An 18,019-nucleotide genomic window follows, 5' to 3' on the forward strand; every position below is an offset into this window, starting at 1 on the left:
CGAAAACATCAAGTATGTGAAAGGAAGCAATGTGAAATAACTGTGGAACTAGGCAAGTTGGAACCAGGTTGGACAGGGGCTTAACTGCTTGGATGATGGATTTTGTCAGCTGTGGGAAGTGTAAGCTTGAGAGAGAAGACACTGGGATTCAGGGAAGGCAACTGGGAGGCTACTTCAATAACTCACAGAAGTGGTAATCAGGGCAGAAATTCAAGTGACAGTAGCATGAGGGCACAATTGGTGAAATTCCAGGGCTATAGGAACATAGCTCTGGAGCTAGAAGGAATCTTAAAAGGCATCTAATGCAACCCCTTAATTTTACTGATGAGCATACTGAGTGTTTGGCAAGGTTAAGTGATTTGCCTGAGGTTGTGGGATTTGGCAAGTGACTTGACATGAAAATGGAGGATGGAAAGATGGGCTACTAGGTGAAGGAGAGGTTTCAAAGTTAGTTGAGTACAAGAATGGTAGTGCCCTAGGGAATATTGGGCAAAGGGCAGATTTAGGGGAAAGATTATAATTTCAGTTTCGGACATGTTGGTTATGGAGTTCTGGTGTAGCATCCAGGTGGAGATCTTGCCTACAAGGCAGTCAGGAAATAGGACTTGGAGATAGATTAGGGCTGGATAGAGAGCACTGGGAGTCATGTGTATATAGGTGATAACCAAACCCATAACATGGATAAAAATGACCAAATTATAATAACAATGTTATCATAATTATTTTAATAATAGCTAGTACTTTGATAGTACTTTAAATTTTGCAAAGTTCTTTCTATATGTTAGTCTCATTTGATTCTTATTTCAATCCATGGAGTTATTTGCTATTATTACTGTTTTATAAATGAGGAAACTGAAGCTGTTAAGTGACTTGGTCGGGGTCTAATAGCTAGTTAGTATCTGAGGTAGAATTTGAATTCGGTTCTTCCTGACTGCAAGTTTAACATTCTATCCACTTCACTACCTAACTACCTAGGATAAAAAGAGAAGAGAGCTTAAGAGAGAGTCACAGGTGATATCCAGTCTTAGGTGGCAGCAGATGTATGACAAATTTGACTTTGGCATGTAGTCAAACATACAATAATATGCATATACAGCTTTAAAAAAAACTACTCTATGCCTGTCATGTTCCCAGCTTGACCTAAGCCTAACACAGCAAGGTGGCAATATAAAATTGACTTCTGCATATTTGACTGTTAAATGCTGTTTTCTTAAGCAGGACTGATGATTGATATTTATTTCCTGAATTTTTTCAGCTTAGGTCCTACCTAATGCAAGGCCTCTTAATATTTTCCATGTTGTGTTCCCTTGTGGCAGTCTGGTGAAATCTCTGGATCCCTTCTTAGAATAAGGTTTTTAAATACATAATATAAAATATGTAAGATTATATAGGAAAGTAATGATATTGAAATGCATTTATCAAAATAATAATGAAGAAAATCAGGTTCAAAAACTGAGGTTCAAAACCCCTAACTAAAAGTTGAGGTTTCAACATGGCTTATATCACAAAGAAACTAAGATAATATTCCATAAGGAGAATGGAATTTGGGGTTTTATTGTTATCAGCTAACATGGAAGATTGAGTATTTTCCTTACTTTCAAAAAGGAAAGACGGTTAAAGGTGATACAGTTGAAATTTTCAACCATAAATCATTGAAGTACTTATTGTTTGATGAAAAGGTCAGTTTTTCTCATGGCAACACAGAAGAGTTAAATGTAGACCAGGAGAATGTTTTTGCGCATCTTTGATGAGCTTTCGAAATTATTCCCAGTAGCACTCCTAACCCCCATGACTGAAAAATTGGCTGTGTGTTTGCTGTTGCTTACTGAAAGCTTTGAGCTTTCATTAAACACATGTGACTTGCCTTATTATGAAATAAATATCAATGTGTCATGGAAAGTGACATTTTCTTGGCATTAAAAATAAAAGCAATTTTTAAAATGTCCCTCGTGTAGCTCTGCAAACTACATCCTAGATATCTCCTTACTTTGCCTACCCCTATTTGCAGCTTTGTTTAAACTATATTGTTCATGGTACAGATGATCAGGAAATATAAAACTTTTAAGGAGATGCTTTTTAAAATATTGTGAGAAAAGTAATTATACATTTGTAGGTGTCATGCAAAATGGTTTCCCTTTAAGAATCCTATGGAATAGATGAAAAAAAAAACTCTATCTCTATTTTACAAAGATGAAAAAAGGACTTCTAAGCCAGGTAGTTTGTCCATTATCAATCAGCTATGAAGTATCCAAGACATGATTCAAACCAATGATTTTTGACACCAAGTTTAGCATTCTTTCGTATTAGCCAGCATGCCTTCAGCGCCCAAGCCAAGGCTTTCAGACAGGCTTCTAACATATTGAGCCCCTGCTCCAATGTCCTTATAAGGGATTTGTCAGACATGTACTCAGCCATTTATTTCCGCCATGGCTAAGTATACAAATGAGTAACTATCCTCAATGTGAGGACACAAAGAAGTAGGATAAATACAGACAAACAAAATGACTTTGTTTTGGAAACTCAAGGTATTGACAATATACAGCTCATTTGTCATTATGCACATTGTTTAACTGTGGTATAGTGACAATACAGCAACAAAAACACATCTTGATAAAAGTTGCTCATCCTTATGCCTAAAGGTGTAAATTAGTCTCCCAGCTAGAGAGGTACAGTAGTTTAAAAAAACTAGAGCATTTACTCTACCAATTACTAAAGGTATTAAGACATATTAGAGAAGTTGGCTAAAGTAACCTAAAAGGATGCATTTTGCCTTTTTTTGGTAAGAAAGGATCCTTAAAACCTGTAACATTTTCTCCCAAATTTCTCCTTTAAGCCCTTTCCAGTACGTGCCATTCATTAAACCAATGCATATCAACAATTTCTCTGTAATTTACAATTATACAGTTACATAGTTCACTGAGAAGTTAAATAACCATTTCTAGGATCATATAATTACTATGTATTAAAGGCAGTGCTCAAAGCTGAGTCTTCCTAAATCCAAGCTACTATATTACTCTATATCCTTTACCACATTTAACAATGTATGAGGTCAAATCTTTAAAAAATACTTTTCAGACAAAATAAATTTAAAAAATACATTTCAGAAGATCAAGCAGCTTGATGTGGCTTTGATCCAACACTATAACAAGAAATAATACATACTTTTCCAAATTAGAGTCCTGCCATCCTCAAATTCCATTTTCATGGATATAAATGAAACTATATAATAATTAAAACTGCATTTTTCTTTAAATTGGATGATGGGGGAAGAGGCAGAGCAGGTAGGTACCATAGTGGATACTATGTACCCTGGGCTTGGTTTCAAGAAGAATCATCTTCCTGAGTTCATATCCCAACTCAGACACTAGCTGTGTGACCTTGGGCAAGTCACTTAACCCCATTTCCTTATCAGTAAAATGAGCTAGAGAAGGAAATGCAAACGAATCCAGAGTCTTTGCCAAGAAAACCCCAAATGTGTCATGAAGAGTCAGACACAACTGAAATGATTCAATAACAACAACACGGAGGGGTGAACCCTTTGGAAAGAAATAGTCTCAAGAACTATACTTTTCTGATATTATATCCAAGAAAATATCTATCTTTCAATTTCCCAAAGATCTGGATCATCTATTTGTTTTTTCTAGGATTTTAGGATCACCAATTTATAGGTTGAAAGGGCTTTTTGAGACCATCCAAATCTGCCCCCTACATTTGACAAAATGAGGAATAGGGGAAAAGCAAGAGAACAATTGACTTAGGATCGATCACACAGCTGGGGAGTAACTGAAGTGAGATTTGAATACAGGACTTCCTGACTTCAAGTTCAGCATACTATCTACTTCAACATTTTCATTTATAAAAAATCCAGAAAGTCCCATGTTTAGAGCAGAAAAGCATTGAAGCCAAATTCTTACATGTATAACTTAATAGTAATGTGAAATAGCAACATTTTTGTAATAGTGATAAATTTTGCATAAGGATGATCCTTTTTGGAGAATGTTTGAGCAACATAATCATTTTCTATTTAATAGTGGAATGAATCAGTGACTTAGAAAATAGAGATTCCAAGTAGTTAATTGATAATGCAGTCCACCCTTACCAAAGCAGGAATTTTAATATTTATAAAAGGATTTTGGAAAGGATGTTTATGCTTCAGTAATAGGATGCACAAGCTGTACCAAGTAAAATCTTGTTAAGCTAATATCAACTTAGTCAAAATAGTGTATAATTTCAAGCAATGATTCCTGAGCTGATTGCCTATTATTTTAATAAAATATCTTTTGTAATAAAAAATATTTAAAATCCTCCTTTTTTCCTGGCCTCTTGCATTTAAAATTTGTACAATTTTACTGGGATTTCTAACTTTTACATATCAAAAGTTTAACTAATGAAAAGCCTTCCAAGTTGATTATAACTTTTACTGATAACAAACAACAAACATATGGTTCTGTGGGTAATACCTTATTTATCAATTTCTTTCCTTTATAATATGTAACATGAAAATTATTACATCATTTTTTTCTATATGGAGTAGTGCAATGGATAGAGTTCCTGTGTTGGAGTCAGGAATATTTATCTTCCCGATTTCAAATCTGACCTTGGACAAGTCACTTAGCCCTGTTTGCCTCAGTTCCTGATCTGTAAAATGAGCTGTAGAAGGAAATGGCAAACCATTCCAATATCTTTGTCAGGAAAACCCCAAATGACAGTTAGACACAACTGAAAATGACTGAACGACAATAAAATCAGCCATTCATTTGGGAAATGTTTAAAGACCTATAACTTTGTTTAAAAATCTTTCTGTAGTGGGGCAAATATAGGAAGAATATAAGGTCCCAAATCACCATATACAATTTTTTATATTGTAGGGTTTAGGCCCAGGAAAAATTCAGGTTTATAGAATTATTTTTCCTTGCAATTCTTATCTGAAAAGTATAGAAAGAAAGAAAAAAAAGAAGATAGGTTGACTGGTTCTTTCAAGATGATGGTGAGTAGATATCGCAGAAAACAAGTCAACTAGAATTTTATATGATTGATTCTCAACTTATTTCTTGCAAAGATGAGCAGTATTTCACTGAAGACATCATTAGTGCCATAAAAAAGGTAAAATGCTTCTACCTAGGTGACAGAATGCAGGTGGGGAAAATGAAGAAAGAGAGCATGCATCTGATTAGAGCTCAGGCTTCTCTTTGCCTTGGTGCGATCACTGATATGTCTAGTGATTATTTCAATGAAAAGTCACATGCCATACACAAATAGTGGCTAACATCAGCATTACATGCACCAAATTCAGAAGAGAAAGATCAGATTTTCAAATTACCATGCATTTAACATAAAGGATGAAGCTTTTTACTGAGATCTTGGAGGTGAAAGAGAATGTGACCAGATTATGTTTTAAGATTGATTTCAATTTTTTCCCTGTCAACCCCAGCCTTGAAAATGGGTTGGAAGGGGGCAGCTAGGTGGCACAGTGGATAAAGCACTGGCCCTGGATTCAGGAGTACCTGAGTTCAAATCCGACCTCAGACACTTAACACTTACCAGCTGTGTGACCCTGGGCAAATCACTTAACCCCCACTGCCCAGCAAAAAACAAAGAAAAAAAAAGAAAAAAAGGAAAAAGAAAAGAAAATGGGTTGGATAAATCTTTTAGTACCACAAGAATTTTCTTTGGCTGGGTAGAATTTAAATCAGCCCTGCCTACGTCACCAATCCCCTACATATCTTTGCCTATAAACACTTTCGTTCATACCTCCATAAACAATATGATGCTCAGTTGCTTAGTTATAACAAGCCATATGCACAGCTGCTTGAACAGAGAAACTCTTCTTCTATATATTACCCATAAACACAGAAACACATGCATTTAGACATTACGTTAGTTATGAATGAACCATTCATAAACTTAAACTTAAGACATATTCTCCTGCACACCAAAAACCTTACAATTTAAAATTAGAGAAAGCACAGGTTAGACAAAATGCTTGAGATATAGTATAAGAACTATTTGGTTTTGACTTTGTATTCCCAATGCCCAGTACAATGCCTTGCTGATAGCAGGCACTTAGTAAACGTTCAAATGATCATGATTTTGTTGAACTCTTTAGCTTATATTAATGAATTTCTATTCCATTGATTATTCCATATAACCTAAATTTGTCATCTTTCCAAGTGTAGGAGAGCTAAATCTGTACTTAAAATAATCAAATAATTATATATGTGTGTATACATACAAGCACCCACACACATGTGTACCTAAATGATAACTTTAATATCTTACCTAAAATAATTAAAATTTTATTTAATTAGCCTTGTACCAACCAAATCAAGCATCACTGCCTCTCTTTAGGGATTCCTAACCCCAAAAAAAGCATCATGGGGCAGCTAGGTGGCACAGTGGATAGAGCACCAGCTCTGGAGTCAGGAGGACCTGAGTTTAAATCCAGCCTCAGACACTTAACACTTACTAGATGTGTGACCCTGGGCAAGTAATTTAACCCCAATTGCCTCAACAACAACAACAACAACAAAAGGCATCATAATCTTAGTAAGAAATACTCTGCTGCACTTTGATCTCCAAAGAAAATACACCATACATTCTGGACTGGTTTGATTTCTATTCAAAGCCATTATAAATATATAACCAGCTTTTGCCTACTATGACAAGAATATATATATACACGCACACACACATATATATACACACATATACATACATATATGTATATATATTTATTTATTTATCAAGAGTAATCTCAAAACATGACTTAAATACCTACCGTCTTGCTGAGGTAACTTGTGCTGGTGTTCATACACTGCAGTCCCTCACTGTTGCAGCAACCCCCACATCTGTAGATGGATACACATGGAGGTTTAAAGAAGGTGTTTGTTGCTGCTCCAAACTCTTTCCCCACATCTATACACACCTCACGTGGCATGCACTGAGTCTTTCTCCACTCATTATCAATACCTGCCGAGTCATAGGGAAGTCCATAAGTTATAAAGAAAACATGGCAGCAGGAGGTCACTCACATTTAGAATAAAACCAACATGTTTATACTCTTAGGTGCTTTATTTGGTGACATATGGAATTTTAATGAAGAAATGGAAGCTAGAATCCCAAATACTGGGATAAGGAGCAGAAGAGCTCACATACCACCTGAAGAATTTTTCAAAGGAAACCCCTTTCTACAAATTTCAGACAATCTAAGGTTTTACATTTTATGAAAAACCACAAAGACCAGTCCATGGGATCTCTGTGCAGTTCTTTCCTTGCTTCAGAGAATGAGAGTTTAATATTTGCTGTTTACAAATTCTACAGCAATGTAATCATGCCAGTTTTCTTCAGCATGCACTGTCTTTGTGGTTTTCAAGTAAAAACAAACAACATTATTGCCTTGTTCTCATTAAACCAAATGTAAATGGGGAGATGGTCTGGACGCTGTCCAACACCAAACTCAGAAGAGCTTTCTGGGAAATCTAGGAAGTGGCAATGCTGCATCTGCATAAAGTGGAAGTATTTCTACAAATAAGGTACGATATCCTACTCCACCTCTTTTTGCAAACTAATCATCTTTGTGCATGGTACAATGGAAAGAGTCATACACTTGTAAGCTAAAGACTTATCCAAAGACTTGGATTTGAATGCTGGCTCTGCTTTTTATTGGAGTTCAGTTTCTTCAACTGTATTTCCCCTTTTGGCTCTATTATTCAGTGATTCTAGGCCATTTACTTTGAATTACCCTGTGTTTCTGAGATGCAAACAGCCAATCTATTGGCCCAAATATTTAAATTATACCCCTGTTAAAATTGATGCTGCTTTCAAAGTTCTAGGTTGCTCCCTACTGCCAAAAAATGCTTTGTTGGAGAAAAAAAGATATTATTGATTCATATTAAGAAGCCTTGATTTTTGCTTCAAATTATAAATACATTAATGTTTTATATTAATATTATGAAAGTTATATTATTTTACTTAACAAATGAAGAAAACTGTCTAGAGTGCCATTAATTCAATATAGCATCATCCACTAAAGGAAACTGAGGAACAGTGAGCAAAATACACCTAACTGATTTTTATATGCTTATTTTCCCCATAGGGCTCACTTAGAAAATGTCATTGGATTCACAAGTAGCCAGAATCATGTTTTTCAAGCTGGGAGTGGTCTCAGGGGCCATCTAGTACAACCCTTTCATTTTAAAGATGAGGCACCTGAGACAGAGAAAAGTTAAGAGACTTGTCCAAAGTCGCACAGAAAGTAAGTGAAAGAGGCAGGATTTGATTCCAAATCCAATATTCTTTTTCTCGTATCACCCTGCCTCTACTGAAGCCAATCATAGCTCTAAACAATCAGCCATAAAGCACCTTTTGGGGAAAAAATGACTGTTTTCTCTTCCCATTGCATGTAAATGGATCATTTAGGAAACCTTACTTGAAAGAATGAACAGATGATTTACAAGATGGTAAGAAGGAGCATGCATGTGAAATATACACTTATATGTATATACATAAAAGGGGATTCACTGCTCCATCGTACAGCAAATGAAGGAATTAAAGCATCATGAGAAACACACAAGTTTTATTCCCAGCCAATTTGATTGTAGTAAACAATACTACTAGATTATCTATATATATACATACACACACACACACACACACACACACATATCAGTCCCTTTCTTTGACCATAAGAAAATCTAAAGGTTGTATAGAAAAGTACAGATACTCAATTGTGGAGGGGCAGGTTGAGAAAGGATATCTCTCCCCCCCGCCCCCATCCCTGGTTTTAATTCCAGGACTTATGTTATATGTTTTCTTTTCTGCACTTACTTTTCAAGATCTCTGCATTATAATGTGCTGCAGCAAATTTGACATTCTCTTCACTCGTTGTATCAGGACTGGGGTGCTCCCCATTTTGCTGCCAGCCCCCTTTCCTCAACTGACATTTGAACATTTTCCAATATTCTGGATAAAGGACTGTCATAAGTTCATCCACACTGGACACAGACCGCAACTGCTCTTCCAGATCTCTGCTTGCATTATCCTGTTAAAGAAAAATGCAACATGAATTATTTTTCAGATTTTCATGATTTAGAAGGCAAGATGCTAAAAAGCTAAAGTTTGCTGTGTTCTTTTTCTTGAAGGACGAGGCTATAGTGACTTGCACATATTAGGTGCTAAATAGAGGTTTGAAGAGTAGATGAAAAAAAGTTCTTATTTTTGTCTTGGCTACAGTGTTCATGATAAAAACATTACCTTATGTTTTTAACAAATAAATTCCAAACTTTTAAAATTGTGAATAGTTTTCAGTAAATTATTGTTTGGAGCTAGAATTTGATAGTTAACTATAACTTTTTTGTGTATTTCTTCAATAAATATTTGATGAATGAATAAACAAAGTATTTCTTTTTTCTTGATTGTAGAGTTCATGCTGAAAACATTTTAAATTATTAGTAAGCTATTAAAAGCTTTTCAAACCAGCTATGGCTTTTTTAAAAAAGCAAACTACTTTTTGGAGTTATAATTTGATGATTAATTTTAACTTTTTGGTTATTTCTGTTCTTTATAGAGATGGGTATTTTTACTAAAGTATTCTTCAAACAAGAAATATATGATCCTAACATCAATTTTATAGATAGTTGCTTTTAGTAGTTTGACAATTAGAAGTTTGCCCTTCTATTACCCTCCAGTATAAGTCAAACAAAGCAGCAACTATTATATTACTTTTATTTTATTCAGAGATATCAGTAACAAAGGAAATCTAATACAGATTTTGAAATAATACCAACAACCTAGGTTAGAAGTTGTTGCCTTAGAATCACCAAATAAATAGGGGAGTACACAATTCCATTTAAAAAATGTTATTTCCCATGATACTCAGGACAGAGACTTTTGAAATGTTGAGGGAAAACAAACACTCTTCCTGTAACTGTTCTGAAATTGTTTAGCTGTCAAAATATATATTTTAAAAAACATAAAATTGTATTTAATGGTACAAGCATTTAGACGATTTTATATTTGTGTTTACTAAATAGAATACTTTGAAGCATATTCTAAATAGTCACTACAGCAACAAAACTCATAAAACTTTTCTAAATCTACTTGAAAAGAATGGAAATAGGGGCAGCTAGGTGTCACCGTGGATAGAGCACCTGCCCTGGAGTTTGGAAGACCAAAGTTCAAATCCGGCCTCAGACACTTAACACTTACTAGCTGTGTGACCCTGGGCAAGTCACTTAACCCCAATTGCCTCACTAAAAAAAAAAAAGAATAGAAATAAGTGGAAGAGTTTAAAAAATATTTCTTAATCTGAAAATCCTGGAAAAATATTTAAAAAGTCATTTTTTATAGTGTAGTATGTACCCTGGAATTTTGGACTTATAATGAGTGAATTACTCTCTCCATAGCAGGAAAAGCAGAGAACACCTGAAAGCAAATTTTACCACATCCTATATACACATATGTGTATGCATGTATATGTACACACATGTACAACCATATAGACACATATGCACACCCATCCACCTCTCTCACTCTCTTTGTATATGTGTGTGTGTGTGTGTGTGTGTATGTTTGTGTATAATTGATTTGTCTACTCTAAGTATCATTCACTTGGAAAGGAGTTTTACCTTTACACAACATAATTGCATAACATTGCCATGTGATCTATTTCCATAAAGCTTGTTCCATGTCTATTGATAGACTGCTAAATCACTGAGATTGTTAAATGAATTGCTGGAAATTGAGGCAATTAGAAGACTAAATTATATTTTTGGATTTTAATTTTTCAAGTTAGTTTAAATCATGATAACCATGTTAATTTCATTCTGTAAAGATAGGATTTTTATTTCCTAAGAGGTACCATACTAAGATACACAATTTCCATATGTTAAAGTGACTGTGATCTCATGGATGTCAATACCCCATCTGTTGATATGCTATCAATTTTGTGGTCCAATGTCAAAGAAGCTATTAAAACCAACCTTGGCTTATAATATTGACTAGTTGCCATTCCACAGCATGTGGATATTTTAAATTCAACTAATAACTTACACAAAATTGGTGCTATGTGGCAATGTATTAAAATCAATTAATCAACAAGCATTTATTATTCACCTACTATGTGTAAGGAACTTTGTTAAGCACTATGATACAAAGTAAAAAAGAAATGAAACAATTTCTATCCTCAAAGAGCTTACACTCCATTGGAGGAAACAATACGTAAACATACATATGTATATACAGAGACATATATACATATGCATATCAATGTACATGAATATATATACATATAAATATATGTATATTTATATAAACACATGTATATACAACAAAATACAAAGTAATTTTTGGTATGTGAAAGTGATTGAAATGTGTGAATTATTTACAAATCAACTAATTGCTTATTTCACAGAGGAAGGAAGCATAGTTAGAGAAAAATACATTGGAAAGATAGTCAAAAGAAGGATTATATGACAGTCTGGCATTTTATATGTTAATAGACAACTGGCTACTTCAATCTGTAATATTTAAGAATACCCATTCTTATGTTTGATATCTACCTATTTACTAAATAATGAAATTATAGTAAAAGGTGGTCATTTCATCACCTTCTCCCATAGTTTGGTATGAAGAGCAATGTTGACAAGATCAAAATAAAGGGTCATTATATTTATATATGTATATATATTAACGATTGGAGTGATGCCACCTAAAGCTCTGCCATGAGGAGAAGGCGTCTGAGGGCAAGCCATGCAGCTTTTCCTTGCTCATGGGTACTGTCTATCAAAGCTACCAGCCAATTAGCTTGGAGCTATGTTTGCGTGTGGACAGGATATTCCCAGTTTCACAGGAGGCTTCTGGGAGAAAGAGGAAAATGTTTGGTCTTTTTGGTTCCTGACCTTGCCATGGCAGGTTGGATGATGGGGTCTCTTAGAAATAGTTAGATTTTTAACTTTCTCTCTGATCATTAGATCCTAATGCTCTTTAATAAATACTTAAACACTTAAATACTCTTGCTAAAGCTTATAATTTATTGGTGACCACTCATTAGATATTTTAGACAGTATAGCTAGGATTTTAGCCCCTTACAATATACACACACATACATTCATATACATATGTACATACATGTATATGTATATAAGCATATGTATGCTTTTATACACACACACACTATATATGTATATATATATATACACACACACTATCAAAATATAAACATACATATACTCATCTACATATGTTGCTTCAAAATGTATTTCCTAAGCTTAATTTGGGCAGCAAGAGCCTAGCAGAAAGCAGGATAAAGTTTTGTGATTGAAGTGGTCATGGGATACCATTATTATTTAAAAACAAGGTTAGAAAGCTCAAGTGCCACTCACTCCAGAGAAAGGGCAGGTTGTTTTTAAAGGCATACTTCTAATGTCAATTCCTGAATTTTTTTGAAAATTCTGTAGTGTTTCTTCTATTTATAAACCCTAAAAATTCACTCATGTGAAAAGAAAATAGAAACCAGGACACTTGAAAATGATGGCATAAGAAGAATGTGTCTTGACATATTAGGTGTGGACTATCTCTGCATGCAGAGAACCAGATCACATGAAGGGCCAGGGAGGTCCAGCAGGCTTGATGCCACATGGGGTTGGTTTTAGGAATAAGAGAAGTTTAATAAGAATGCATTGGTTCCAAGAAGAGGGGCTAGTACCCCAGGGACCTAAGTTAGAAGCATTGAAAGCTAAGGTTCAGTGCCAGATCTTCACACAAGTATGTCACATCTCTCTCTTTTGCCATGGAGGTCACCCTAGAGAGCTCACTCCCTAGTAACCCTTTGCCACTCCTGTCTTATTGACACCATTCATGGTCCTGAGCTTGTCAGTGAAGCAAAACTAGGCACTGAGCTGCATAAGTACGAGTATCCAGAGCCAGCGGTCCATTCAGCTGACTTGCCAAGATTTCTATGAACTGCCTCTTATGACTCTGAGAGTGTCACTCAGTGACTGAGCAGTCACTAGGAATCTTTAGACATTCACGGGAGGAAAAGGATACACATGGATCACGTTAAAGTAATTTGCCACACCTAAAAGCACATGTCCTCTTCAAATATTCGGGATCAGAGAAAAAGGAATTGGTAACAGACAGTGAAGTTCGCGGCTGTAGCTATTTACTCAAGGCCTGATTCCGTAACTACATCCTCATGCTGTGGCTACAAAGGGTCAACTGGGTGTCTAGCAAATCTGAGTTTTTAAGGGTGATCTAATATGAAGAGAAATGCAGTTTTTCTCCTCTGGGAAAAGATACTCAAAAGTCCTTAAAGCTGAATGGGATTTCTCAAAGGCTACAAGGTTAAAGATGGAATAAATGCTAGGCAGCACAGGTCATTCCCCAAGGTAAAAAGATAGAACTTTGCTGTTCCCTACTAGGGTTTGCTGTTCAAAGAAAGCAGTGTAAAAACATAGATTTCCTTTTCTTCTCTCCACACTTGAGGCGGGAGGCGGGGGGGGGGGGGGGGGGGGTTAGGGCAATGAGGGTTAAGTGACCTGCCTAGGGTCATACAGCTAGTGTCAAGTGTCTGAGGCTAGATTTCAACTCAGGTCCTTCTGAATCCAGGACCAGTGATTTATCCACTGTACCACCTAGCTGCCCCAAAACAAGCTTTTAAAATGGGAGGGGACAGTTTTTTCTTCTAAAAAGAAACATGCTATCCTTTTTACTTTGGGGTGAGATGAAATGGAATTGACCAGAGTAAGATGAAACATGTACTTTAGCACTTCCATTTCTAGGCATCTAATTTCCTTTTTCTTAGTAGCCTTCAAAAGTTTCAATCATAATCATAATAACTACAGAAACCAATTAGTCCACTCCTCCCCCAACCCCTCTTTATCCTCCCCTATGCACCCCTTTCAATATCTGCCCTCGGACAATTGGAGAAAAATCCCACCCCACCATAATAAAAGATTTCTGCTTTAACCCTTCACCTAAAATTAATTTAGCAGGAAAAGCATTGGATTATTCCCTTCTCACCTGACCTCAAGCAACTTTCTCCCTAAAAACAGGTGAGTGGACAAGTAGTTCTCTGTATTGTTGATGAAATTATCAATGACAAGTACAAAGGACATAAGACATATTTTGATAAAGAATCAAAAGAACTGGACCCTAGTTATACCGTTTCCATTTGTAAGAGGTGAAATCTTGGGAAAGATATTTCATCCTTTTGAGCCTCAGTTTATTCATCTGTAAAAGAAGAAAGTTAGACTAGAAGATTTCTAAAGTCTCTTCCAGCTTTAAAATCTATGACTTAAACATAATGTGATTTTTATTTATCAAAATATTTTAGATGCTTAGGAATTTTTATAGGGAGGGAGAAATAGGGAGCAAAGTGTAAGGGAGATGACTAGAGATTCCATCTAATTTCATAAATTCTAAACACATGGGTTTTTCCTTCTAAAGATCACCACCTGGAAAATTCATTTGTATTTATTATTATTACTTATTGTTATTAATGAATATAATACTAACTCATATTTCCATAAATGTCTAAGGTTTACAAAGAATTCTTTCTGATGGCATTCTGGAGAGGTAGGTAGCAGAAAATGACTACAAGGACACAATCCTTAGAGTCTCAAAGATGTTTGTCTCCTCAAAAGGATGAAAAATTAGTGATTTATTCAAATCCCCTTAGCAAATCCTTTTGATTAAGTTTTACAATGAGTTGATGATTAGGGCCTTTATTTACCTGTCAGTCATTTTTATATTAAGGTTTTGGTATCCTGCTGAAAAATCTATTCACTTCTTAGCAGCTAGATGCACGGGATGATAATCCCTGTAAATTTTGTTTTGTGAAGTAACCCTAAAGACCCATATGAATCTAAAGTCTCTGAAGTGGCTAGAAAGCCAATTCAACCCAGATGATTGAATTGCCCTATGACAGATCTTCTGGTTGTGAAATGCTAGGTATTTTTCATTGCTATATTCCCTGACCTGTAACAGGGAAGAAGATTCACACACATACTGTCTTCTGCATAGTGCCTCATTTGGGTGGGTAAATATCAAAACTTCATTATTGTTTTCACTTGAAAGATGACATTTTAACACTCAAATATTTATCTAATTTCAGAAACACAATATTGCTATAATAAAAAAAAGTTCCTTAGGAAGATAAATGCCACCTTTTAAATTAAAACACATTCAGTAGACCATTGGCCAATCTCTTTAGCTTGACATTTAAAGACATCTAGGCTTCTACTATTTTAGTTGTTAGTACAGTTTCACAGATGTACCTGGGATGACCTTGCTTTCGACAATGGTACTTATGACAAAAATCCACTCTTTGTCTCAGGACATTTCTGCACCTCCCCTTCTCTGTTTTCTAAAAATCAATTCTCTTTGTCTCTGGCTTAGTGCTCTGTGTCTATCTTTGTTTGTCTGTCTGTCTCTCTTTACTCTTCTCTTTCTCCCTGCCTCTCCCTTTCACTTTCTCTGTATTCCTATCTCTTAGGACTGTTCTCCGAGGCTGTTTTTGTTGTGTCCTGTATTTTAGTGTTACTGCCTGTGTCTTGATTTCTTCTTGTCTCTGTTCCAGTCAGATTCTATTTCCATGTCTCCATCATTGTCCTGTTGTGTTTCTAAAATACCTGGTTTCTATATCGCTGGATGTCTTTTTTTGGTTTATTGCTGTTTGTCTGTCTGTTTGTTTTTGGTCTCCATGGAGGTTCTAAAATACCATGCAAGCAGAATGTAAGATTTTTGTTGGGTTCTGAGTTTCTAATGAGCTAGAAAATTTTTCGATACACACACATGTATATAAATGTATATATACACACACATGTATATGTATATCATATGTGTGTATATCTGTATGTATGCATATGCATATATGTATGTGCATGTGTATGTAGGTATATATGTGTGTAGGTATATATGTAGGTATATATGTGTGTATGAAGGAGGGAGAGAGAGAGAGAGAGAGACTTAGTTTCACTGATAAACAATGAAATCTCTAGCCTTAAGACCTATGAAATATAGCAAAATCCTAAATAGCCCTTGGTTTTGTGTGACCCACTTTCACTTCCAAAGTAGTTAGGAAAGGACAAAAGGTGCTAAGTATCTCATAATTCATGGACTACTTAAAAGCATTAATTTAACTCAGTAATTCTCTCAAAGTACAATTTTTGTCCAATGACAAGTAAATGGATATATTCGTGGAAATAGAGAACTGCATACATAATAGCACACCATATTAAAGAAAAATAGCATGAAAATGTGACTAAATTGAAGGGGCAGCCATTGTTTCTTTTTTGTATATGGAATTTAATAAATTCCAATGTCTCCTTGTTATGTTGAGCATGTAAATTTCTACTTGGCACTTTTAAAAAGTCTCTCCACAACCTAGCCATATACTTCCCAGGCTTTGTAGAAATCCATTCTATGCACATAGTTCACCCCAACTGGTCTTCTTGGTATTCCTTACACATAAGACTCCATCTCTTGTACCTGCCTTTGTACTGGCCATGCCCCCTGGGAATTCACTCCCTCCTGGAATCCCTGTTTTCCTTCAGTATTGAGCTGCAGCTCTGCTTTCTGCATAACACCTCTCTTGGTTCCCCTAAGGTAATGGTGCCTTCCAAGTTGCTCTTGTGGCAGCTCCACTTATATTTTTTATTTACCTTTAGAAGGGTATGTTGTCTTCCCTATTAAAATATAAGCTACTTGAAGGCAGGAATTGTGTTGACTTTGTATGTGAGTACAGTTATCTCTCCTACATAGTATGTAATTAAAATGGTTATTGATTGATTAATTATATGAGATTACAGTTATCCCTTCCATAGCACAGGGGTCAGAGATGCAGCACCCACAGGATTTGGAAAATAGGTGCAAAAATTTTTGGCCCACCCTTCATACCAGAGAAGTATACAATTTCTTTTTCTTTTATTGGGTGTTTACAGTACCTTATTGTAAAATTTGGGTTAACTATTTGGTCATAGGCTCTGCCTCATCTTCTAGCCTTCATATGTTGTCTGTAGCTTTCACAAAATTCCCCTACATTTTCCAGTTAATTTTGTGCCAACCCATGATATATCAAAAACCCATTGGGGAAAATTGTGATGTGGAAGGGATAACTGTACTTTGAAACCTAGGAGTCATCCTGAACTCCTCACTATCTCTCATCTCTCTCCTTTTCCAAGATGATGCAAAGGCCATCCGATTTCACCTCTGCAACCTCTAGTGCAGGCACCGGAACTGTGCATTTTTGCAATAGCTTGATGGTGGGTCTTCCTCTGCCTTAAATCTCTCCCCTTCTTCTATTCAGTAAAGTGATTTTCCTGAAGGACAGGTCACCCCCTATTCAGTAAATTGAAGTGGCTCCCTACTGCCTCCAGGATCAACTACATATGTATAAGGGTGTATCTATTGGCTTGCATGTTGTCTCTTCCATTAGATTTTAAGCTCCTTGAGTTCAGGATCTGTCTTTTGACTTTTTTTTATCCCCAGTGCTTAGCAGAGTGCCTGGCACATAGTATGCACTTAATAAATGTTTATTGATTGGTTAATCAGTTTGTTCACAATGGAAAAGTGGATGGAAAACGGGTAATGTTTAGAGTATGACAAAAAGCAGAATGTAAATCCCATTTAGTCCATTAACATACATATCTTATATAGTCACTCCATCAATAAATATTTATTAAACACTTGCTATATATGTAGTATATTGTAGACACTTTGTGAGGTGCTGGTGTGTGTGTGTGTGTGTGTGTGTGTGTGTGTGTGTGTGTGTGTGTGTGTGTGTGTGTGTAAAGAAAAGCAAAAGCTCCAGGAGATTTTAAAGTGGTCACCTTCTAATGGAGGAGACAATGTGCAAACAACTACATACAAACAAGCTATGCAGGCATACCTTGTTTTATTGCACTTCTCTTTTTTTTTCAAATTGAAATTTTGTGGGAACCCTATGTCAAGCAAGTCTATCAGTGCCATTTTTTCAGCAGCATGCACTCATGCCATATCTCTGCGTCACAGTTTGGTACTA

At 35.6% G+C, this 18,019-nt stretch overlaps 1 protein-coding gene across 2 annotated transcripts in view; it reads right to left on the minus strand.

The window, feature by feature from the left end:
* VEGFC (vascular endothelial growth factor C) overlaps window positions 1-18,019 on the minus strand; it is a 178,892-nt gene that overhangs the window by 43,517 nt on the left and 117,356 nt on the right. For both annotated transcript variants that reach the window (XM_043971611.1, XM_043971610.1), the window contains 2 exons: window positions 8,827-9,040; window positions 6,779-6,969 (listed from right to left, as the gene is read on the minus strand). In XM_043971611.1, coding sequence (XP_043827546.1) covers window positions 6,779-6,969; window positions 8,827-9,040 — 405 coding nt within the window. The remainder of the gene's footprint in view (window positions 1-6,778; window positions 6,970-8,826; window positions 9,041-18,019) is intronic.

Source organism: Dromiciops gliroides, chromosome 6 (genome assembly GCF_019393635.1).
Source record: "Dromiciops gliroides isolate mDroGli1 chromosome 6, mDroGli1.pri, whole genome shotgun sequence".
Lineage (NCBI taxonomy): Eukaryota > Metazoa > Chordata > Mammalia > Microbiotheria > Microbiotheriidae > Dromiciops > Dromiciops gliroides.